Raw genomic sequence first — 25306 nt, forward strand, 5'->3', positions numbered from 1 at the left:
TCCCCTGTTTCTGTTCCAGTTTCTCTGAAAGCAGAGAGAGAAAGCTTAATGGGTAGTTTTTAATTTCCTTAGTAGACAGTTCAGAATCCATATGGGAGAGAGGCTCTGTGATAGCTGCATTCTTACTGCGTGGGGAAGATTTTACTTCACAGCTCTTTCCCTCTTAATCACCAAAGATTCTTCATCTTCACCAAAGATTCATTCTACACTTCTGTAGTGAAGCTGTTTTCTAGAGAACCATGGTACCATGAGCACTTGGATGTCTCTCTTGCATGTGAGAACGTATAAAAGCTGTGACATTCTTCACTAGTGCACACCTTTCTGGGAAAATCAGTGTTAATCCATCTCTCAGTAACTCCTGCAGCTGGGGTTTGTGGCCTCAGCAACTCTTTTTGCTGTGATTGCAAATACTTGAGCATCTTTTTATTCTCACGAGGCCAAGGATGGCTCCTGTTTGTCCATAGGAAGGGCTTGAATCACAAACTTGGGCTTCAAACATGCAAAACACTTGTGGTGAGATAAATTGGGTTGCAGGCTGCCAGCTGCCCCTGCTGCATTGTGCACAGAGGGATGTAAGGCCTTGCTGCTGCTGCTTTGGGATGGGTGAGAGCCACCCCAGGGATGCCCAGGTGCTCCTCAGGGCAGCTCCATATCCCAGGATTTGGGAATCACAGTAACAAGGATAAGATTCACAGCTCCAGCCAGGCTGGTTTTCATTAGGAGTAAAGAAAAATGTGAAGCCCTAGGAATTTTGTCAAGGCTTTTGATATGTGAGTACTCAGTGTTCTGCAAGAGGAAAATAAACTTTGATTAAAGACTAAACTCTGTTCCAGAAGCTGCCAGCACAATACAGAGAGGCTTGTTCAGATAGGAGGAGTGAGACCTGAGCTGGGTGTTTGGTTGAAGCCACTTGCTGTGGCTTTCCATGAGGCTGCCATGCTTTCTGTGGAAACTTGGAAGCTTATTTGATTGCTTCTTGCCTGAATCTCGTTTTGGAACTTACTATACATAAATATTTATATAAATGTTCAATGTTTATATAGAATACTTTGGGAACCTTTTAGATCTTTTCTTTCGCTGAAGTTTCTCATTGAAGGGGTTTGGTGTCTCACTGTGAAGGTCAGAAAAATTTTATGGGCCTTAAATTTGAGACTTTTTAAGCTCTCTGGGTATCCCATGACAAAAATGAGGCTGCTTTTTCTCCTTGTTTTGAGGATAATCTTCTGCCATTTAGGAATGGGTTTTGATATTATTTACCTTTAGGAACTTGACTGTATGGATTTCTGTCCCATGTCTCCAAAAAGCAGACATTTGTGGAGCTGTGTACTGACAAGCAGAAAGACAAAATCGGAGTGATCTGCTCTGGAAAGAATCCAAGTGTTTTAATTTGTGTGTATGTAATTCTAGTATCTCTCCTAGAGCCAAGTCTGCCCTTCTTAGACTTGATGATAATGCTTAGCACACAGAGTGTTTTAATCCTGAAAGCACTGCACAAACATGAACTAACCTGGCAGTTGAGCCTTAAACTTTCTAGGTGACGTTTACTCAGGCATGAGAGACGCTATATTATATATATATAATAATTATATATGTGTAAAATAATTTTTAATATCTGTATACACACACTAACATATATGATCTAAATCCCTCTTGTCTGATAGATGAATAAATAGCTGGTGGTGGAGGGAGACTGAAATCCCTTTTGTGTGTGAATCACCTGATGTGCTCAGCAGCCCCGTGACCACTGTGAGCCCAGCACTGATCCATCCTCCTGGAGAGAGGCTTCAGATTTCCAGGGAGCTCAGGCTGATGTCATTGCTGTGAAATGAGGCAGCAGTGAGCTTCCACTCCCTCTGCTTGGGAACTGGATCCCAAAGCTTTTCTGGCGTAATTCCATGTTCCAGAAACCACTGTCCTCCCGTTGCTGCCATACTGCTGGTAATTACTTAATGTAGGCAGGCAAAGGGCAGAATTAGGTGAGCTGAATGGTTGAAGGAAGCACAGTTATAGAATAAAAAAATCCCAGACTGGTTTGGGTAGGCAGGGACCTCAAAGCTCATCCAGTGCCACCCCTGCCATGGCAGGGACACCTTCCACTGTCCCAGGCTGCTCCAAACTCTGTCCAGCCTGGCCTTGGGCACTGCCAGGGATCCAGGGGCAGCCGCAGCTTTTTCCTTTTTCTTTTCTTAACGTTATTTTTTTTAAATTATTTTTGTTTGAAAATATTTTAAATTTAAATTACTGCAGATACCTTTGTCAGGACCTGCAGAAGAGGCCCTCTGCTGTTTTGTGTGGGGGGATTGGGCAGCTTGGAGCTGCTGCCATTCCCAGGGCAGGAGGACACATCACGGGTGTTTAAGTCCTTGAGAACCATTCCTGGCTCCCTCAGATTGTGGTGCAGCTTTAAAAACCTTTATCTTTGTGCTTTTGCTGAGGGTTATTGTTGCTTCCCTTAGTTCCCTTAGCAGAAGAGGTGGCCTTTTTCTTTGGTGTCTTGGCAGATTTCCTCTTAAGTCTTATTTTAGCGAGCTGAAAGAGGAAGAGAGGGCACAGGGTGCTTTTTGAAGCCATATTCACTGAGGATTTATTCCCACCAGCGTTGTAAAAGTCTGGAATAGTTACTCTGGAATTCTTTGCTGTTTTGAAGCAATTAGTTTCTTGGTTTCTCAGTTGTGAAGTAGAAGATGTCCTATAAAAAAAGAATATATCCAGGAGAAGCATTGAAACACAGAAAGAAGGGTCACAGGTTTTACTCACTGCCCCAGGATTTACCCACTTTGTCTTGGGACAGGCATGGGAAGATGGAACAAACATGGTCAGCTCTCTTCATCGTGGAATAGTGGGTGATTGAACAGAATTTCTGCATGATGAATTTGGATGTTTATTAAATTCCTTCCCCATTCCCTCACTTTTGTCCCTCTTTCTGTAGCTTTGTGAAGTGCATGGAGTGCAGATGCAGAGATGCTCCACTGCTGCAATTAGATAATGTTTCTGCACACGTTTTCTGTGAGAACAGCTGAAGATGGGCGCAGCCTGTCCTGCCCTCTGAAATCAACAGAGGCCTAATTTTTCTTTAAAAAAAAAAAAAAAAAAAACACAAAAAAACCCCCCAGTTCAGTTATTACTAAATACATCTTAAAATGCTTTGAGTTTTGTCAACAGTGTGAGCAGCAGAAAGGGAGGGAGGCAGGTGCTGGTGATGGGTTTTGCTCTGCAGGTGCTGGAGGGAAAACTGAGCACTGATTTTGCAGGTCTGGCTGTGTCACCTCTGTCACACTGTGTCTCTTTTTCCATTAGCTGCAGGACAATCTGAGTAATCAGATTCCCTAGTGAATGGGGGCTGGACACTTTCCTTGTTTGCTCTTGTCTCAGTGTGTGATTCAGAGTTTTGACTGGGATGTTGGGAGGGTGACTCTCCTGGAGCTGTGGTGAGCAACTGGGATTGCTGCAAGAGGTGCTTGTTCTGAGTCTGTTCCTGTTCCACCTCCCTGTTTTCTAATTATGTGTTTGAATGTCTCCCTGCCTAGCTCACCTGTAATAAATCAGACACCCACAGGTTACATGACCCTTATCTCTGTCTCTTCTGATAAAGGTCTTTAAATGATGTTTCCATTAAGATTTTTAGCAAATACGTGCTGGAGGATTGCTTTTAAGGACCTAGCTGTGTTTGAACTCAGTTTTATTTCAAGTGTAGGCCAGCCCAGGTATTTTAGGCTGCCCTGTGCAGGTGACTGTAGGACTGTAACCCTGACCTGCTTGAAGCTCTCCTGGCAACAAATTTGCTGTCATGCTATAAATAACTAGAGACTTTCCAAACATAATTAGTTTCTTTATTGTCCTCTGAATAATGTGTGAAGCAGGTGTGAGCTCCACATCCCCTTCCAGCAGGATTTCCAGTTTGGAGGGGCAGGTGCACCTTCTGGCTGTGCCTGAGCATCTCTTGAAAGGTGTTTAGGTCCAAAACCTCCTCCCTGCCAGCTGTGGGTGCAGAGCTGAGCTCTGGTTGTCACAATGGGGCTGATTCCATGGAGTGATCCACACACTCAGCTCTGTCTTTCAACCACATCCAAATGAGCAGGGCTGAGCGTTTGAATGCTGTGAGTACCTGCTGGGTGCTGGTGGTTGGGACACTGTGCTGAGACTGAAAATGTTTTGTGCTTAAATTCTCCTGAACAAGCACATGGTGTGTGTGGACAGTGTGTCTTGATCTTCCAGCTGCTGGCCTGGAAGGAGCAGGACAGGACTGCCATGGATGGAGTGGTGCAGGGCCTTGGGCAATGGGACAGAAACACTGCTGGGAGAGAAGGCAAAATGATCCTGAGAGAACTGGCAGGAAAAGAAAGCAAGCAAGCTCAGAGAACTGGTGTCAAGAATACTTGTTTTTGCCTTGGATCATAAGGCCAGATGAGATCATTTATGTGAGAAGACATCACTGTGGAGGCTGATTTAGCTGAGTAAAGGCTTGTTTGCTTGAGCTGGAATAGATTTTCAAAACCATTCTTTTCCTGCTTGTAGGCATCAGTTCTTGTTTCCTCCCTTGCCTGTTGGGTTGGGAAGCCATGGAGCAAACACAGATTCTTGTGGGTGTGATCTTGTAGCCTCTTGCCATCTGAACAGAGCCTGAATTTGAACTGGAGATGTGATGGCTTTTTAAATCTGTTCTCATTTACTTAAAACTTGACTTAAAATTTTCTGGCTTGTTGATGGATCATTTACCACCCCTCCCTTCTTTTTTAAAGAAGGCTTCTCTTAGTGCTGTAATCCAACTGTGCTTTTCCTCAGTGATCCAGACTCACTTTTCTCTCCATCTTTTAAAAACCCATAAATTCCAATACTATAATTCTGCCCTATATTCTTTTGTGTCAGCTGCATGCAGTCAGAAGTGTTAAGTGTGTTTCCATGCTCTCTTTTGCTGTCAGTATCAGTGAACCATCTTGCTGTCAGTGCTGCGTCTCACTACTTTTTGTTCCTTCAATCAAGGTTTATTTAGATTTTTGTTTTGCAGAAACTACTCAAAATGCCTCCTGTTCCTGGTCTGTCCTTTCAGTTGCTCATCATCTGGGACATGGTTTGTGTGCTCTGTGGGTGAGAACCATGCTGATGGCTTGGTCAAGAACCTGTCGAGTACCAGAGATTTTTTCAAAGAGAGTTATCTTTAAGCATTTAAACACATTTTATCTTACATATGTGGAGTTTTAGACATGGAGAAACTTAATGTGTACAGAAGATACTGAAGTGTGTTGCAGTTCTGACATGTCTGGTTCTGCCATGAGAGGGGTTTATTGTGGCTGCCCCATCCCTGAAGTGTCCCAGGCCAGGTTGGGCACTGGGGCTTGGAGCAGCCTGGGACAGGGGGAGGTGTCCCTGCCCATGGCAGGGGTGGCACTGGATGAGCTTTGAGGTCCCTTCCAACCCAAACCATTCTGGGATTCATTTGGGGATAGATGAAGTCTGATGGATCACTAAATGTTCTGCTACAATAATTTCTTTTAACACACACCAGGTGATGTTTTTCTTGTAAAGTTTGTACAAAGGTTTTGTTAGAGCTTTGCTAGCCTTGAAGCTGGTGTGCCCTAAATTCATGCTGTCCTTTAGACCCTAATTACCAGTGCACTTTGGCTCCATTCCCAGGAATGACCTGAATTGGAGGTGCTGGAAGGTGAGCAGCATCTGCTGCTTGGAGATGTGATTTCCATGTATGGGGGTCCTTTTCCAAAATAAAGTGGACTTCCTATTTGTGTTTTACCTCTTGTAAAGTTTGGAGCGTGGAGCTGTTTAATCCAACTGGGATTTCATTGAAGAATTCCTTGGCTGCTTCTCTCTTGGCTCAGATGGTCCTGCCCTCTTCTTCCTCCTTGTCTCCTTTCGCTGTGCCATCTGTCTGTCATCTGCTTTTTCATTTCTCTGACCTATTTATGAAATATGTTTGCACAACCCCTTCTGCAGTGGCTGCAGAGAGGAGTGTTGGAATTGTGACCAGATTTATTTCCTCTTCCCCTTTGTTCAGTTTGTCAGCTCCAACCCCTTGGGATCAGTGGGTGTCTCTGCTCTTGTCCTAAGTGACACCTCAGTGGTTTCAGACCAGGGCTGTGCAGAGAATTTTCTGGTCACAGCAAGGCAGGACACAGCATAAACCTCAGAGGTTGGGATTTGTCTGAGTCCTGGCAGGAGGTGGAGTCGGGTTTGGGTTGCAGCTCTTGCTTGTCAGAGTTCAACTCTCACAAAGAGGAACTTTATTTCCGAGGCTTTGGACAGAGGTTTCATTGTCCCAGAACTGCCGGGCATGAAGGGGCTCATTGAGGCCCTGTCACCCATCCAGGTTCTGCCTCCACACCTGTCGAGGGCAGCAGCAGCCTCAGCTCCTGCCCTGGGGTTCTCTCCTTTCTCATGTGCAAGGATTAAGGCTTGGATTTGCTGCAGCTGGTCCCAAACTCAGCCCAGGAGCAAGCAAGCTCTGGGAGCAGTGGGATGGCTGTTGGCACACATGGGGTGAGACACAGCGTGGGTGGGTCTGCTTCTGGAGAATCCTGCAATGGTTTGGGCTGGGGGGACCTTAAAGATCACGCCCTTCTACTGGACACTCTCCACTAGACCGGGTTGCTCCTGTCCAGCCTCATGTATTTTTCCCAGAATCGAATGTTCCACAGGCAGAGGCGGCTGTGAAGGGATGGCAGTGTTCTGAAAACCTCCTCAATTTCCCTGGTGCCTCTGGGTAGAGGCTTTCTCAGCAGATACATCTAGGAAATTTTGTCACTTCCTTCGGAAGTGTTTGTCCAGTCTCAACTGCTGCAAAATCAGAGCTCTGGGGGAAGAGTGGATTTTAAAAACAAAACAAAAAGGCAAAATAACACTTGATACAGGCTTCTCTAGATCAGGTCATGTTTTCTTTTGTAGGTCAGACATGATAATAAATATATTCAGGATTACTAAAGGGGAAAAATAGCTGTAGCTTTTTGAGTTTTGTTTGTGGTTTGCTTTTTCTTTTTTTTTTTTTTTTTTTTTTTGAGACATTGAAGAAAGAAAATGGAGCACAAGGGGACAAAAAGAATTGCTGAACACAGCGTGTCCTTTCCCCAGCTTTAGGGAATAGCCAGAGTCTCTGGGAAGGACCTGAGCTGCAGGGAGAGAAGGAGGAAGCATTCAGGAGGGTGTAACAGTTGTAACATGGGAACAGCTGCTCAGTCCTGCTCCCCAAATTCACATTGAAGATGCCTCATGTAGCTGAACTAATAAAAAGCCCAAACAACAGAGTTACTACATGAGTGGATTGTTAACCCGCAGCTGACCCCTTGCTTTTAATCTCAAGAAGTGAAATGGAGCCCATATAATCACTCCTAAATTTGTGTGTGTGTCTGTGACACATATTTTGCTCCAGAAGAGCCTGGCAATGGTTGGGGAAAGCAGCTATAGGATCAGAGATGCCACAAGGTGAAAACCCTCCCTTGGTTCTGCTTTTCTTCACCCACCTCCCTTGTGCCTGGGAGGGCGTGTGGGCCTGATCAGAGGAAGCCTTTTGGCAAGTGTTTAATTAATTAAAAGAGAGAAGGTAGTAAATTGATGGTTACAGTGGAATGTCTTCTATGATGCTAAAACCATTCCACTCTAAAGTGATCTTGTGCCTGGGACAATAAATACCCCACAGATAACAGAGCCTCTTGATTGTGAGCCAGAACTCCTCTGGCCATTTAATAGATGAGAAAAAGATGTCAAGTCCCATGGCCAGGATCAAACAGCAAATCTGTGATGGAGCAGGGAAGTAGCAGAGTGGGGCTGGGGTCCAGCTCTGAGCCTTTTAAACTGTAAGGCTTTATTCTTCCCCCCTGCTCTGCCGTGTTGCAGAAGATGGGTGAGAGCCCTCAGCTGGGATTCCACCTCAGCAGTGTCCTGTTCCCTGAGGGAAGGTCTTCCTTTGTGATGTAGGAAATACATGGACTCTTCTATCAGCTTCTTGCTTTTCTTCCTTTTTGTTTGTTCTTTGCTTTTCTCCCAGGTCAGATGTGGATTTCCTCCTTGGAGCCTACCTGGAGTTAACCCTTAACTGTGCTCTCAGTGCTAGTTCTGTGTTGTCTCTTGTGGGACAGTGACTTTTGGCTCTGGAGGAGAAGTGCATGTGCACATGTGACTTTTATGTACTTGGACTCTCCAGAGCTCATCATCCAAAGTCGTTGTGTAAACTCTCCTGCAAGGAGTCCTTGAGGACGTGGCACTGGCAGGGCTGTCCTCGTCCTGGGGGCTCCCTCAGGGCCTCGTGCAGCAAACAGGATCTGTGATTTGGATGGGTCATGTCCAAATCCCAGCATTCAGTCTGGGAGCATCGGCCACCCCAGCTCTGCAGACTCACCCAGACCCCGCTTCCTTCCCCCTCCAACGCTCCTGTGCTCCCAGGCTTTGAATTACTCCCTGCTCTCTTTCAGCACAGTAAATAGGGGATCTGTAAGTTTAAACATTAAGGCCTTTGTCAGCCCAGAGCAGCAGAGGCCTCCTGTGGCTGCAGCTCTGTTTGGGGGAGGCCCTTGTTTCACAGGGCACTCACTGGGTTGTGTTGAAGGATGGTTTGGCAGCACGGCAGCAGAGCAGGGCACAGGTGGAGCTCTGGCAGGAGCTGAGCTCCCCTTCAGCCACCTGAGAGGGTTCAGTCCCTGTCCCAAAGGCAGGGCCCCTGCCAGGGTGGGACCCTCAGCATCAGCTGCAGCCCTCAGAGGAGCTGCCAAGGGGCTCCTTTTTGTCTCCATCACTTCCTAGGAAATCACCCAGTGTTTGTTGTTCAGCTCCAGCCTCCAGTGTGTGCCACCTCTGCCGTGTGTTGGGTGAAATACTCCTCTCTACTGTCCAGAAACTGCTGGGGTTTAAAATTGTTTCTGGCAAACACGTTCAGAAGGTAGTTCAGGCTGAAATAGTGGCACTTAAACTGTGCTCTCTGGGACCATGCAGAGGGATTTGCAGATTGATTAAATGAGATTCATTAAATGATGGAAAACTTGATAAAGGAGCCAGGAATGCCCGAGAAATTCACGGGTGTTGACAGACAGCCATTGGTGCCAAAGCTGTGATGAGGAGTGGAGGAAAGTGACACCATGTGCTGGTGGTTGAATGCAGATGAGATGGGAAAGCTCCCTGAAAACCCTTCATTAGTGGCCAGAGTTGCTCTTCTGGAAGATTCTTTGACCTGCTCAGAGCTCAGCCCTTTCTTAGAAAGCAGAGATGCTCTTTTGTGGCTCCCATTTGATGTTTGAATCCAGTGTTTCTTCAGTTCTTTGTGTGCCAGAGCGTCGCTGATAAAAGGGATTTCACGTGGCCGAACAATGCAGATTGTTCCTTTCTTCTCATGGAAATACAACTGCATTTTCACAGCCTTATTTTGGCCATCTCCAGCCACCCCCAGGACAGAGCTCTGCCCAGAGCTCCTTTCTCCTGTGCCCCCAGTTTACCTACCCCAAACCAGCAGCTCCCCCTGCGTCCCCAGGGATGTCGGTCTCAGCTTTGATCCGGTGCCATGAAACCTTTCTGCATCTTTGCAGTGGAACACAATTGCTAAGTCCATCATTTCTACCTTCTGATGTGCTGCCTCAGGTGCTGCCTGACCACAGCTGAGTGCTGGGAGCAGCTGCTGCCCTTCTCATCCCCATGCTCCATGGCCCCTTCCCACCATTTCTTTGGCTCCAGGCAAAGCCCAGCACAGCGTGACTCACATCAGTCTCCTGCTCTCCCTCTCCCTTTCCATTTCTCTCTGGACTTTTTCCATGCTCCTCTACTATACAGCAGTCCTTCAGCCAGGATTATATTATCCCATTTCTTAGATAAAGGGCTTGGAGGCCAGAAATGTGTTATTTCTGTGTTAACTGGAATGGCTCTTTGGGTTGAGAGAGGAAACTTTGCTTGGATTGGTGCCAGAAATAGCATGGCTGCCCCTTCCCTTGACTAAACGACCTTCAGATTTAATATTGATGTGTAGCTTTATTCTTGCTCTGATTTGGATTGAAGAGGTGATCTTTGCTGGGAGCTGTGTTGGGTAGGGACTTGTGCTAAGAGGGGCTGCAGAGGAGCAGAGCACAGCAGCACAGAGAATACCTGCATCCCTGGGTGTTCTCTTTCCCTAAAAAGACATGGTGTTCCTGTTGCTTTGAACAGGGATGACCTCCCCATGCCTCAAGCCAAAAAAAGAAAAGGAAATCTCGTTTTTCCTATGACTCTGAAGCTACTGGGATTGAAGGCTTGGAAATCAGGGCAAGTCCCTGAGTGAGTGGGCCTGAGCTGGGGTTGCACTCGTGGAACTTGCTACCAGTGCTCTCCCAAAGGCTGGGGAGCAGATTGCTGCTCCCCTGGAAGGCAGGGAGCCTTGGGACTGCACCTGCTTGGTGAATTCATACCTCTGATGCAGTTCTGCATTGATGTTTCTGTGCTGCTTTGTCCCCTAAAATCCAGTGTGGATTCCCCCTTACTCCAAGCCCAGCCCATTTCAGTCTTGTTTGGCCCTGCTGAGAACTTCTGCTCCTACTGGAAATCTTCCCTGGCTTCTATTTGGTTTGTCCTGATGTCATTACATGGTTCAAACAAATGTAGTTTTTAGAATCATAAAATGGTTTGGGTTGAAAGGAACCTTAAAGCTTATCCAGTCTCACCCCCCTGCCATAGGCAGGGACACCTCCCACTAGACCAGGTTGTTCCAAGTCCCAGGCCTTGGACATTTCCAGAGATGGGGAGTCAAAAATTATCTGGACTTCCTGATTGATGCCTTTGTGTGAGCTTAAAATCCTCCTTGCTCTAATATACTGTGAGGAAAATTGGAAATAAAAACTTTTTAGGAGACTTCTGTGAGGAGGGTTTAGAGCTTTTGTGTTCCAGGTACAGAGCAGAGTGTAGTTTGTGATCTCAGAGCTGTGTTCAGGGGCACAGTGTCGGAATCCTGCATTTGGAGACGTGTTTGCAGAGCTCTCTCCTCTTCCTCCCAGGACATGAAAGAGCAGATAAGGAGGGTGAGGTCATCCCAGCAGTGCAGAAATTTCCCAGGCCTCGAGCTGAGCCTGTTTCAGTGTAATCACTTATCCTGAAGTTTCATTTTGATCTTGGGCTGCAGAACCTGTGGAGTTAAACAAAAGCCCCCCTGGTCCCCATGAGCCATGACAAAACACCCTTTGACCTCAGGTCTTAACGGCTGCATAATGAGGAGTGGAGAGACTGAAGCTGCTTTTTCATGCCTGGAGAGATGGGAGTATCCAGTGCTGCTCACTCGTCTGTCAGTGTTTACTGGGTGCGCTGGGTGGGGGCTGAGAGGAAGACTCTATCTCCTGTGAGATAAACCGAGAGGAAAATGAAAGCAGGTTTTATTTGTTGCCCTGCTCACTTCCACCCTGGAGTGACAGTGATCAGGAGTGGCTGAGTTGAAAACAAGTTTCTGCATCCTGTATCAGTGTGTAGTGAGCTCTGTTGTTGGGAGGTTTGGTAAATACTGAAGGAATAGTCAATCAATTCCCCTCTTGCAAGGAAGAGTTCTTTGCTTTGAGATTAACTCCACTTTTTGCTTGGATATCTCATTGTGAGATTGTTTTGCTGGTGCTGCCCAAGTGGGGAAACTTCAGGACACTGAGACAAGTGTAGTGGCACTTGTTCAGATGGAGTTGAGAGCAGCACAGTCGGGAAACACCTTTGTTAGTGCCATTCACCTTATGGCCTGAGCTGGAAGGGTTAACATCCTGGAGAATCATTCCATAAATTCTTCCTTCAGTAACTCTCCTGAACAACGAAAGCAGGTCCCAGATAAGTCCTGTTCTGGCACAGTGTTGTGTTGGTGCTGCTCACCAAAGCTCAGGGCTGTCATCCTCACCCTGGCTGTAATTTCTGTAGTTTCTGTATTATGGAATATTGATTTACTGTGGAGCATAAAAATGTGCCGTACTCAGCAGAAGGGCCTCTCCAATTGTTATGCTCCAGGAACACTGCTGCTCAGGAATGTGAAATAAATTTTCCCTTTTAACAATGGATCCTGATTTGCATAGTCTCTATTCTTGTTCCCCGGGGACTGTGGCACTAATGGGCTGCAGCGAGCGCTCCCCCACTTGGACACCAAACTCCTCTATTTGCTGCATACAAAGGGCTTTGCTGTGGAACAAGTGTAATAACTTCTCAAACAGTTTACTCTGCGCCGTAATTGTCTCCTCTCTGTTGTGCTCAGTTTTGTTTGAAGGGCTTAGAACACTGAACGCCCCCTTCCTTCTCTTCTTTGATGTTTTAATGGCATTATTCTCAGGGAAGCTTGTTTTCCAGCAATCCAGAAAGTCACATCATCCCATGCTGCCAAGTGAGGTGATCTCATGGTGCTGAAGGGAGACCAGGAGCTGGGAAGTCTCTGCTTTGCTCTGCTGGGGCTTTGCTTTGGCAGCAAGCAGAGCTTTAGGATAGAAGTGCAGTATCCAAGATAATGGCTTGTGGTTGTTGCTGGTTGTGCTCATGATGTCAAACCTCTGTCATCGCTTGCTGTATCCTCTTAGCGAACAGGAGTCACTGGCCCTCAGCTCCGGAGTTTGCCAGAAGAAAGTTATACATCTCTTGGTGAGATCCCACCTTTAATGAGAAGAGAAGAAAAAAAACCAAAGAGCACAATTTCCATTGGTTTTGTGCTTCTGCCACTTCGTGCTTTCTTGTAGAATTTTAACTCCTAGTGAAAAATCTGGGTCTAAGAAAGGTAATGATTCTCCTGTGCAACCCAGACCTATTGGGAAGCTGCTATAAGCAAGATTATAATATTGATAAAGCAAAATTATAATATTGATATCCTTCTCAGCAAAAAAAAAAAAAAAAAAAAAAAGGATATGCTCCTGGAAGATTTTTGTTGTAAGTTTGAACAATGGTATTTCAGGCATTTTGAGGGAAAAGTGGGCATTCTTGGTTCATAGTTTGTAGTGTTCATAGTGTTGAGAATGGCATCTTAACCAGAGCTTTAAGGGAGAAATTCCCAATGAACTGAACCCAGTTGGAGCAAACTTTGGAACCTTGTGTAGTGTCACCTTTTCATTCCTGGATTTAGCTGCAAGGGACTAAGAAATGCCTTAATTTCTGGAGTGAGGGTGATCAGGCAGAGTCTGCACACAGACAGTCCAAGCTGCTCTGCTCTGCCTGCCTCAGTGCCCATGAGCACGTGGAGAGCTATACTGAAAAATGGGCCCAATAAATTCCCTCAGAACGTGGTATTTTTCAGCTGACTGCTCTGCTGAGCCTCTGGAGAGATGTTTTCCTGGTGTAACAGGCAGCTTGTGGTGACCACACTTCTGATCCAGCCTCCTGTCCTTCACCTTCCCCTTCTCTCCTCACACCTTTGTCCGTGGATGCTAAGCAGGGTTCAGGCATGGCCCAAAGTACTTGTGTTGGCATAGCTGCAAGAATAAAATCCTGATTTTTGGCTATTGTCACAGAACAATTGTTGCTGCTGAGGGCTCAAGAGCAGCTAGAGCTGGGAATGGCTGTTTTTCAGACAGTCAGCTGAATAAATGCTCGGGGCAGTGCATAAATGTGGTGGTGTAAAGATGCGGGGCACTTGGACTTGAAACAGCGCAGAAGAACTTCTGAGACAGCGTTCTGCCATTTCCAGGCCTTGGTGGGAGCTGCTGCCTGTTCTCTCGAGGGTCACTGTTTGCACAGGGATTGTGGACGGGCTGGGGACGGCCAGCACAGGCAGGAGTGACTCAGTGTCCCCGTGAGTCACCCTGGTGCTCCGGGCAGGATCCCGAAAAACCCCCGAGGCCTGGGCGGATGGGATGGGATGGGATGGGATGCTGTGTCACCAGCCTGGTGTAGCACCTGGGGCTGTGGAGTTCCACCTTCACAGAGTCCTGCAGTCCTTTCAGTTAGAAAAGCCCTCTGAGACCATCTGGTCCAGCCTTGGGCAGTGCTCTGGAGCTGCTCTGCTCGGGACCTTAACTCCATTCCAGACCCCAGCAAGGGCTGATGGCACAGTTTGTGCAGGGCTTGATTCACAGCCAGCAGTGCTGTCTGAGCTACAAGCAGCAGGGAAATTAAAAAACCAGTGATTTTTAGTTTACTGCTGAGAAACTGGGCACTTCTGTCTTGGGGCAGGAGCTTGGCTTAGCCCTGCTCATGCTTTAGGATTTGTGCTCCCAAGTTTTCCCTGAGCAGTGGGGGCTTTTCAGTGGGAATAAGTCTTTACTCCCAGCCCGTGGAGGTCCTGGGTTTGTGTGAATATTGGAATGAATGAGCCAAGGGGAGGTTGGAAGGAGATTCAGCAGAGTGCTGAGCACATGCTGGGAATAAAGAGCCCTTCAAAGCTGATGGTTCTGTCCAGGGGTGGGGGCGGGTGTTCAGCTGAACAAATTGTTCACTTTGGCTTCTTTGCAGGCAGAAATGTTACGATCAGCTAATGAGATTGTTCTCGAGCCTTGTGGGGTTTTCTCTTCCTCCTTCAGAGTCATCATGAGAGTGGGTTTGGCAGAGCTTTAACTCTTGCTCCACACACTGATCTGGTTTTGCATTGATACAAAATAATAAAATAAATAAATGTATATATATAAAACACCTTGGTGAGCTGAAGAATGAATGTGAAGAATATACAGGGACATGAGCAAAGTGGAAAATAGCAGCTGAATTGGTTGTCTTATTGAAGAAAGGTCCCATCCTGTACCTCCTGGGCTCTGTCCCAGTGCCACGGTGAGGCCCCTCTGTGGGAAGGGCTGGAACATTCCCAGTTTGCCTCTGGAAGGTGAGGGAGGCTGAGCTGGGTGTCCCTGGGGGAAAAGTCTCAAATCACTCTCACGTGATTTCTTCTGTCCAAAGCTGTGCAGGAAAGAGGAGAGTAAATACAGCGTGGCCTCTGCACTGGAAGGTGACTGCACTCCAGGGACAGCAGAGCCCCTGGGAATACACCAGTCCAGGGTGGAGGAGGGAACCATATGGGAAGTGCCTGGAGTTTATTGCCTCATGTTGTGGCACTAATCTGTGAGTGCCCGAGCTCTGGGAGCTGCCCTGGGCTGTGCCACCTCCTGGCATCGGTGCCAAAGGCATTCTCTGGTTCCCAGTGAACCCTCCCATGGCTGTTCCAGCTCTCAGCCTGCTTGGCTGCCTGCAGAGCTTCTCAGTGTTTCTGGGCTGTGTTTCTCTCTCTTCTGGCATCGACTGTTTCTTGCAGCGTGACCTGTTATTCCTCATTTAACATCGAGGTAGTTTGGGTTTGCTCGAGTGCTTGGAGTGGCAGAAACAATCTCCCTCCAGACCCCAGTGGCTGTTTCTCATTCATTCTGCTGATTCCTGGAAGTGGATCTGATAATGTAGCTCCCCTCCAGCCTGTAACTTTTTTCTGATCTGAAATCAGTTCTAGCTCCATTTTTCTGTGCTGCTCCATGTCATTACCAGGGTGGTTTGGCAGCAGCTGGTGGGCCTGCTCTGCTCACTTTGCAGCTGGGCCTTTAGTAGGGCAGTCTCCTGGTGAAAAATAAGTCTGCTAATCTCTAATTCCCTCCGTTTGTTGGGGCTGTCTCTGCCTGCCTGGTTGGAATTCAGCTGCATGGACTCAGCAGAAAGCAGCATGGGCTGGTGGGGTGGATGGGCTGCCTGAGGGACTTGAAACTGAGGCTGAGATTGGATATTGGGAAGAAATCCTTCCCTGAGAGGGTGGGCAGGCCCTGGCACAGGGTGCCCAGAGCAGCTGGGGCTGCCCCTGGATCCCTGGCAGTGCCCAAGGCCAGGTGGGCACTGGGGCTTGGGGCAGCCTGGGACAGTGGGAGGTGTCCCTGCCATGGCAGGGGATGGAACTAAGTGATCCCTGTGCCAGGATGTAACCACCCTCACAGGGAGGGGTTTCTTCCCAATATCCAATCTAACCCTTCTCTCTGTCACTTTAAAGCCGTTCCCCCTTGTCCTGTCACTCCGTGCCCTTGTGAAAAGTCCCTCTCCGTTTTCCTTGTAGACTCTGTTCAGATTCAGACAGAAAGGAGAGGGTTTTCAGGGTTTTCCTCTCCCCCAGAGCAGGAGGAGGTTTCACATCCCCAGTGGTCACTGCAGGACATCGCACTCTATGCTGTGTGCATGGTTGCTCCTTTCTAAAGCTAGACAAGAAAAGATCATTTTCACAAATGCTTGTAGAGGCATTAAAGCTGAGGAATATCCTTGGGTCCTTGTCCCAGAGCTGATCCCCACGAGGGAGCATCCATCCCATGATGTTGCTGCCAGCACCTCGCAGGGAAGGGTGGGACCGAGCTGGGAAAGGCTCAGTTCTAAATATAGAGGCACTCCACTCGGTGCTGTTTTGGAAAGTGTGGCTGAGCCATCATTCTGCTCTTCCCCTCCTCCAGTGCTGCCGCAGGGTGTCAGAGGATGAAGTGTGCATTACTGTGTTTCGCTTTCTTGGGTTATTTTTGGTTCAAATCCAGTGGGTTTTTCTGGGGTAGGATGTGTCCTGATTTTAAGGTGAGGAGCAGGTCTGCTGCTGCTTGTGCTGCCATGTCATTTAAGAGACTAAATGGATTTTAAACTATTCTTTTCATACTTAATCTCAATTTCTGTGTAATCTGAGGCAAAGGAATAGGCTGTATTTATCAGCACAGGCCAGTGTTCCAGCAGGCAGAGGTGCTTTGTAATGTTGGGAGAGGCAAACTTAGGGAATTGGCACTTGGGATGTACTCTCAGCAGCATTTGGTTCTAAAAACTTGCTTCTAAAAATTCCCAGGGCTCTGTGGCTCCCCAAAAGAGCAAACTGCTGAAATCTGGCTTTATTGAACCCCTGAAGGTGTTTTGGAGAAGGCTGGGAGGGCAGAAGGCAGTGGATGCTCTTGCCTCTTTTGTGGGAACATGGTCTTGCAGGGACAGCCAAGGGTCCAGCAGGAATATGGATAACGTGTCTTGTTCTAAATGCAGGGGTTTCACTTGCAGTTTGAAGCGACCAACTCCTCCTTTTCAGGGTATTTCTCTTAGTTGATTTGAAACTTGTAATAACCCTGGGACTTTTTTGTATTTATTTCATTTTTAGGCAAGTGCATTTGGTAGCAGTTATGCCTGAATCAGGGCAGAGGCCCAGGAGGTGCAGATTTTTTGAAGAACTTGATGATTTCTTCTCCTTCCCATCTTTGCAGCTGGGGCTGCCTCAGTACAAAACCTCATTTACCACGTGCTGCTTCTGCTGTCGTGGCTGGTTTCAGCTCTGAAATGGGTTCATCTCAGCAGAAGACTTTCTGGTTTGATTTTGGAGGAAACATCTGGACATTGCTGTGGCTCCCCTGCCCCACATGCTCTGGCTGGTTCAAAATTCCTACGCAGAAGGAGGGGGGCAGATGGGCAAAGGGAATTATTTTGTGATTAATTTCTTAATTGCTAAGCATCCAGATGTGGCAAAGGCTTTGTGCAGCAGCATTGGATTTGTCAGCACTTCTGCTGATGCTTTGTTTCCATACCATGTCGGGGTTTTCTTCCTTTCTGGGAAGCCTTAATGTTTATCCACAGGAATCAGTGTGCTTAGGGTATATTTTCATGATACTGTGGCTTTTAACATGGAGAGTGGAGCTGTGGATTTATCCATTCCTCACCATCTCTGTGTTCCTGTCTGCCCTGGAGTGCAGCAATAGGGATTGAGGGTGCTTTGATGACAGCTGATGTTATTTCCTGGCTTCTTTATTTGCTTGGTCCATCCATCAGATGCAGAAATCAGGGTTGCTTTGCTGCTGCCTGCTCTGTCCTTTGCAGCACACCATTGCGAGGGAGCAGCTTGTGCAAGGTTGGCCCTGTTGGTCCTCTCCAACTTGTAAACCCCATCAGTGGTGGTTGTGAAACTTGTCACTGAGGTTTAATTGTGGCCACATGGTATGAGCTGTGTTCAGGTGGATTTGGGGACTGATGCCAGGGACTTTTTTTGAAGACTTCAGTCACTGGGGGTGCCAGCAGATGTTGGAATATTGCTCTGCACAGACACGGCCCTTGCAGCACGTCTGTAATTCCTTGGTAATTATTAGCAGTGGTGAGATGGTATCAGTCCTGCCATCCAGAATGCAGCTTTTGATCTGTCTGTCAGTTCTCCTTGGATTTCTGCGTGTGCTGTGTAATTAAAATCACCCTGAGCGTGTGTGTGTGTGTGTGTGTTGCAGGAGGCGGAGGGCAGAGTGGAGGTGGGCAGCAGACCGCGCCGCCATCGTCAGCCGCTGGAACTGGCTCCAGGCCCACGTGTCGGACCTGGAGTACCGCATCCGGCAGCAGACGGACATCTACAAACAGATCAGAGCCAACAAGGTGAGGGCTGCGGTGGGGTGGGGTGGGATGGGATGGAGCAGGATGGAGCAGGAGGGACAGGATGGAGCGGGATGGGGCAGGAATGGAGGAGGATGGGGCGGGATGGGATGGAGTGGGATGGGACAGGATGGGATACGATTGGACAGGAATGGAGCGGGATGGGATGGTGCAGGATGGAGCAGGATGGGCAGGAATGAGCAGGATGGGGCAGGAATGGAGCAGGATGGGGCAGGAATGGAGCAGGATGGGGCAGGAATGGAGCAGGATGGGACAGGATGGAGCAGGATGGGACAGGATGGAGCAGGATGGGACAGGATGGGCAGGAATGGAGCAGGATGGAACAGGACACGGCAGGAATGGAGCTTCATGGGATGGGATGGGGCAGGATGGTGCAGGATGGGATGGGGCAGGAATGGAGCAGGATAGAGCAGGATGGGATGGGGCAGGATAGAGCAGGATGGGATGGAACAGGATGGGGCAGGAATGGAGCAGGATGGAGCAGGATGGAACAGGATGGGGCAGGAGGCCTTTGTGCACTGTGCTTCTGCTTTGCCTCCTGATGGCTCTCTCTGACACCAGAGAGTGCAGATGTGAAGTCTGATGCTTTTCCCTCCTGCCTCTCTCCCAAAGCAGATTGCAAAGCTGTGACTAATTGTAATGCAATTTGGCATGGGCTGAGTGTAATTCCTGTCCCTGGTTCAGTATGATGGCGTGAAGGGAGCAGTACCTTGCTTTAGAGTCAAGGTGCTGAGCAGAGCTGCTGCTGTTGCATGTGTGATGCTGTTCCCCATCACTCAAGCCTTTTTCTTTGATATTTTTTTAAAACCTTCCCATTCTTTCTTTCTGGGATAAAAACAACTGAGATTTAGTGGAAAAGGGAGAGGCCTGTGGAGGAAGTTAGTTCAGATGCTATCTGAACAGGCTTAAAATTGAGTCTGTTCCATAAAAAAAGATCATTTTTTGGTGCTGACCTTTCTCTGTAAAAGGTATTTTTTTAGCGTTGCTCTCAGATGGTGGGAGAATGGGGGAGAGCAGAGAAGGGATGAGGAAGGGATTGTTATGGAGACTTGTTCAGGCATGCACATCTAAATGTCAGGCCTTGGAGGAAGGAATGTCTGGAGTTTGTGGCAAGAAGGCTCCTGGTATTGCATCAACGGAGAGATCCTCAGGAATTCAGTCTGGCAAACGCCTTTCCCAAGATGTGTGCTGCTCTGGGGGTGGTGGGGAGAGGCTTCCAGGGGGTAGAAAGCAGGGGAGGGAGACTGGACTTTGATGCAGCTGTGCAGAAAAACAGGCTTAATTGAGTGAGTGAGGGCTCTAAATGAGTAGGTGGAAGAGCACGGCTTGTGAGCAGAATCCATTACTGAGATTAGGGCAAAAGGCTTCTGGGAAGTGGGCAAATGAATGATTCTTCAGAAAGAATCATCTTCCTTCTGTCTTAGAGCTGACAGTGCAGCATGGTTTTAAGTGCAAAATGCAAAATAGCTGAAGGTTTATATGCTAGAAGTTAAGTAATGGAAGAAATGAGGAAAATCATGTAATGATGTGGAAGGTTCAGGGCTTTCACCAGGTGATGGCAACTTGACAGGCTCATGAAATGGCCTGGTAATGGTTACAAGCATCCCCTGTGCTTTTATAAGGCTGCAGCTTCAAGGTCTGAAAGGAGGTTCTGGCAACAGGATCATCCTCTCTGATTTGTTCAAACCAAAACTCAGCTGGGATACCCAGGACATGAATTTAAGATAAAACATGTTGCTTAAGGTGCAGGGTGTTCAGAACTTGAGTGTTTTGGGTAGTGGCTGTTCTGCCTGAAGAAGAAAAAAATCAGAACCATGAGTATCACATACCCCATCTCTGATGGGGCTTGCTGGAGATTATTCTTGCACCCAGCTGTTGTTATCTTGATGTCATTGAGCTCTGGGATGGTTGTAAAACAGATTCTGTTTGCACCAATGAAAAACTAGAGACCATCTTAAAAGGGCTTGGAACAAGAATAGGAGACTAGAGAAACAGCCCTGTGTTTCAGTAACACACCAGCCTGTTGGAATGGATTTGGCTTCAAATTGTACAAGGAAAACAGTTAAAGAATTTGGAAACACCTTGTTTTTTCTATCAATATTACTTAGCTCCAGCTTATTGGGCCATAAGGAGGTTAAAATGTAGCTGTTGCAGGAATTCAGAGTTCTACAAGTTCTAAAGTTCAAAGAAATTTGATTTCATTCTTTTTTAGTTTAATTACCTTTATGTGTTAGAGTTTACATCCCAGTGTACCCTTCAAGAAAGACACATTGCTGTGTCAGATCAAAGCAAGGGAAGGACGAGGCAGTCAAAAATAACCCTGTGTTTTGAGGGTAAACTGCTGCCTGGGAGTCTCAGCAGGAGTTGTGCTCTCAGCACATTCAGATCAGCTCAGTCGGAGCCTGGTGAGAAGTGGAGGAAAACACCAAATCAGGGAGCTCAGAGCTGGTTGTAGAATACCCTGTTTGCAGGCACTTAAAAATAGCAGGGAAGCCTTGTGGCTCTGTCCTCCCTGCAGATAACGTGCCCAGGTTCCCTCCAGGCTCACTTTGCTGTGACACACTGTGCAACCCCCAGAATTGTTTTCACGTGACTGATCTGCCTGTTCTTGATCTGAGCAGCCCCATCACAGTTCCCTGTTTGACCAGATGCTGCTCACTGGGGCTTGTCCTTGTCCTGGGCTGTGTTTGTGGCCTGTAGGTTCCACCAACTCCCTGATCCCTTGCACATTTTGCCCTGCTTTGTTATAATACAGCCCAGAATATGCATAATTACAATGATTTTATTTCACTTCGTGTTGTTCTGAGAGCAAAGCAGTCCTGCCTTTAGGTTAGGCTTCAGTTAAACAGGAGCAGGACAGCATATGTTAAACCCGATAAAACAGTGCTCAGCCACTGTGCTTTGTCCCACTGAGTTTATAGCAATGTCTTTCTTTCCTTTCTGAATTTTTGTAAATATCACTTTTGAGGGGGCAGGGGGAAGTCTGCTCAGAGGAACAAGTTGGTACATTTTCATCACCAGCTCAGAATTGTTTGCTTGGCTGTGGTGGCAAGTTCCCCTCTGCAGGACGAGGGCAGCTGCTGTGGCTTGGCTGGCACGTGGGGAGGAGGGCAGGCTGGGGACAGGCTGTGAGCTGTTCAGCTGAGGTGTCAGGGAAAGGCAGGCAGCAGGGATTGGGTTTGGCATCGGGTCTGGAGGCCGTGGTGGGAAGGAATTCAGCACTGGGGGTGTGGGGGTGCAGTTTCCCTGTGGACACCAAAGGATCTGCAGCTCATTCCTGTTCCTCTCTTGCAGGGGCTGATAGTTCTTGGTGAAGCTTCGCCCCCTGACCCTGCAGTAGATGATTCCTCCCGTCCTGTTAGGGCTGAAGTCAGGCTGGAGCCTGGGGCTGAGCGCCTGGTAAGTGCCAGCGTGGGGCTCACTGCTCCAGTCTGGGGAGGGAGGGCTCATCCCTCGAGCTGAGGGGCACAGGGATGCTCAAACCATGGCACTGGCCTCGTGGAGCAGCTCCTTGCTGGGAATCACTGATCTTGGTCTGAGCTCACCCCCTCCTGCGTTGTTCTGGGGTTAATAAACAATAGGATTTAAACACCTTTTGGAACAGAGTTCCTGGGGGTACCTTTGTAATATGCATTAGCATTTTGTGAAGCTTTAAAATCCTAACTAATCCCTTCCCTCCAGCAAAAAAAGTACCTCAAACTGAGACCAGCATGATTAGCAAAGGCTGCTAAAGATGTGGCTATTTAATATCTGCCTGAGCATCTGAGCATTCCCCCTTGGAAAGGGCACTAATGATTGCAGTGAGATGCACTGGAAACTATGCAGAGTGCCAGGTATTTATTATTTAATGCAGAAATGTAGGGCACAGACTGAAGGCTTGATCATACTGTTCATCCTGCCTGTGATTGCTTTGGATCCTGGGGGATGCATCAATGCATTAAGATGGAGGGTTTGCAAGTTGTGGTGGAGCAGGAGCAGAAGGGTGGTCCCTGAAACTTGGGCAGGTTCTACTTGGCACTTTGTTGTGGCCACTCCTGCAGCCCTGTGTGATTTTTAGGAAGCAAAGGGTGTTTATTCCCCTTGCACAGGGACTCCCCCATCACTCCACACTCCCAGCTTCTCTGTGACACTGCTGGAAGTGTCACCCCTGGAACCGCCGCCTCCGGCACCCAGCCCCTGGCTTTGTGCTTAATTAGGGCTGCTCATTAGGGCAGGCTGTTGAGTCAGAGCCCTGATCTGCTCGAGCCAGAGATTACCCAGAGACTGAGGGCTCTTACTGGAAAGGGATCTCTTGGGCCTTTCCTGGAGAGGTGCTTATCATTTTGGCCCCCTCCAGGCCTTTTCCCCCCAAACTGGCAGAGTTAGAGACACATCTGCAGTGTGGAGCAGAGGGAGGAATCCATCTCCTGTCTCATGCCCAGCTCCCCTGGATCTCCTCCTCTCGTGAGTGCCTCGGATCCGTGTCCTTGGGCATCGGCTTCCTACGTGGGATGGGGCTGATAATCCCCAGAGGAACTAATCCTATCACCACTGGAGGGAAGGGCTTTGCAAATAAGGCCTGGGAATATCTTCTGGGAAATGGAAGCTCAGTAGGTGAAGAAATATTTTTGTCTGAAGATGGAAATGACATGAAGCCCTGAAGACATTACTTGGCTGTTGATTTTGGTTCCTTGGATTGCTTGTCTAGTGAGGGGCTGCACTTGATATTGCCCCCTAATTAAATATTTCTAGTAATAGGGTGGAGGTCTGAACCTGCCTGCTTCTGTTAGGGATTTTTGGGAATACAGAGGACATTCCTGGTGTTGTCTCATGACCTGTCTGCACACAGCTGCTTTGCTGCCCTGACGTGCAACAGCAGATGTACTACAATTGAATCTTCCACACCCCCCCAAGATTCCCAGGGATCCAAAGGACCTGGACTTCCAGACCCAAAGCACATAGAAGAGCTCAGTCAGGAGCAGGGGTGTGATCCTGGTGCTGTGGATGCTGCTCTGGATCCCAGGCAGCCCTGGAGGACAGCACAGCCTTGGGAGGGAGGTGAACCAGGAGCTGGCACGAGAGTGAGAGTGCAGGAGGTGTTGGCTCTGCTCGTGTGTTGGGTACACCCATCCCAGGGTGATAAAGGGAGCCTGGGCTGCTCCTGATAAATACACGTTGGATTGATGCTTTCCAGCTTCTCCACAGGAAGCTGAGTCCCTCTGTTCCTATCTTGAACCACCAAGACAGAGCAAACTCTTGGAGGAGAAGTTCCTCATTTAAGACCCTTTCTGTAGAAGAAAATAAAGGATTTCAAAAGAGCTTGTGAGTCACGAGTACCCGCCCTGCTGCACCAGGGGGTGCCTCTGGCGGGTGTCACATGGAGGCTCAGCCTTGCCAAGCCTCTGGAAAGCAGAGGGAAAGTGCTCAGCTCCTGCATGACTTCACCTGGCTGGGCTGCTGAGCTTACCTGATGTCTCAGGTGCGAGCTGATCTCGCTCCTCCGTCTCTCTGGGTTGGTCTCATCCTGTCTTTGCTCCCCCGTAGTAGAAACATCTCTTTTAGCAGAAGTGTAAAAACCCCTGCAAAGTTCCTCAAACAGGCCCAGGCAGAAGTTGTCTGAGTTGTTGAAGATGGCCCTTCCCCGGGTGACTCAGGTGTCTCCTCTTCTGGAAACCGTTAATCCAGCAGTGCCATGGCCTGGGCTTGTTGTTTATTGAGTTGGGGGGTGTTTGCTGGGAAGATTTAATCACCACAATGCAGATGGGTTTGGGATGGAGTCAGGGCCAAGCAGGGGGCTTGGCTGACCATCTGTGTGGTGTCAGAGCTCTGCTTTTGCCTTTTTTCATGGTACTTGAACCACATCACCACTGTGTGTGCTCAAAGGGGGAACCCCAGCGAGAGACAGGGCAGGGAGTGTAGGAAGTACCACACAAAGGATGAAATCAAGTTTAACCCCAGGGAGGAGCACAGTCTGACACCACAAACAGGGGGCTGCATGGGAGGGGCTGAAGGTGGTGAATGCCAGAGGTTTGGACACACTGCTGGGCTGCAGGGTGGGGAGCAGGAATGTCACTGGTGGGAGGTACAAAGCCAGTGTGTCCTTGGAGGCTCGGTGACAATCCTGCTGCTCCCTGCAGAGCCAGGGGGGTTGTGTTTCAGACCTCAGGCAGAAGGGATTGGGGAGCAAAGTGTTTTTAACTCAATTTTTACTCACTTTGCTCTGCCAAAAAGGTGTTTCCAGCTTTGTGTTTATGCAGCACTTTCAGTGTTGCAGACTCGCCCTGCTCCCATCCCAGCCCCACAGCCTGGGTTCACGCTCATTTAAAACACTCCCTAAAATGCTGTTTGGACTCTGTTTGCACAGGTAGTAAGTTAAAATGCAAATTCAGTTTTGCAAGTCAGTTCCCCACTCCCTCCCTCCCTGTTTTCCCCCAAAGTGCTTCAGCAGGAGCTTTCAACCACATGGCTCAGAACAGAAACCAAACTGCAGGAGAGACTGCAGAGGTTTACAGGTGGTGATGAACTTGTTTGCACCATGGAGACAAAATGCTAAAATCTCCTTAAAGCCCTCAGCCTTTCATGCTCCTGGTTGCCTGAGGGGAATTAAAGTCCTTTGGATCTTGGAATGAAAGAGCTGCCATGTATCCATCCTCTTGCTGTCCCTAAGATCTCCTTATGTCCCTGCTCTCCTGTTCATACAGTGACTTCTGAACCCTGCTTTGAAGTCCTGTGTGGAAATCCATGGCTACAGTGCAGAATCCTCAACCAGAACCCAGTTATACTAATTGTGGCTATTTAAGAAGCTTTTAATTATTTCTATTTTTCTCACCCTTCCTTAGAGTGTGTCTGGATCCCAGCCCCTAGAAAGCTTGGGAATTTCTGCTGCAAATACTCCTGAATCCCATCCCACCAAGCCCTGTGGAGCACCAAGACCTGTCAATGGAGTTATTAACACGTAAGCTCTTGGATATTCTGGAAGAGTTTGCTTTTATGCTCTTTGCAATGTCCCGTTGGAAACCAGGCTGTAACTGGGTTGGTAATGGTACAGATGGTGTCTTTTTTTCAAAAAAGTACAGTAGTAGATCATGCC

The 25306-nt window shown here is 48.1% G+C and overlaps 1 protein-coding gene across 1 annotated transcript in view; it reads left to right on the plus strand.

The window, feature by feature from the left end:
* KANSL1 (KAT8 regulatory NSL complex subunit 1) overlaps positions 1-25306 on the plus strand; it is a 75899-nt gene that overhangs the window by 36737 nt on the left and 13856 nt on the right. The window contains 3 exon segments of the mRNA XM_036399012.2: positions 18078-18219; positions 21532-21636; positions 25056-25171. Of these exon segments, the coding sequence (XP_036254905.1) occupies positions 18078-18219; positions 21532-21636; positions 25056-25171 (363 nt within the window).

The sequence above is a fragment of the Molothrus ater genome, chromosome 27, assembly GCF_012460135.2.
Source record: "Molothrus ater isolate BHLD 08-10-18 breed brown headed cowbird chromosome 27, BPBGC_Mater_1.1, whole genome shotgun sequence".
NCBI lineage: Eukaryota > Metazoa > Chordata > Aves > Passeriformes > Icteridae > Molothrus > Molothrus ater.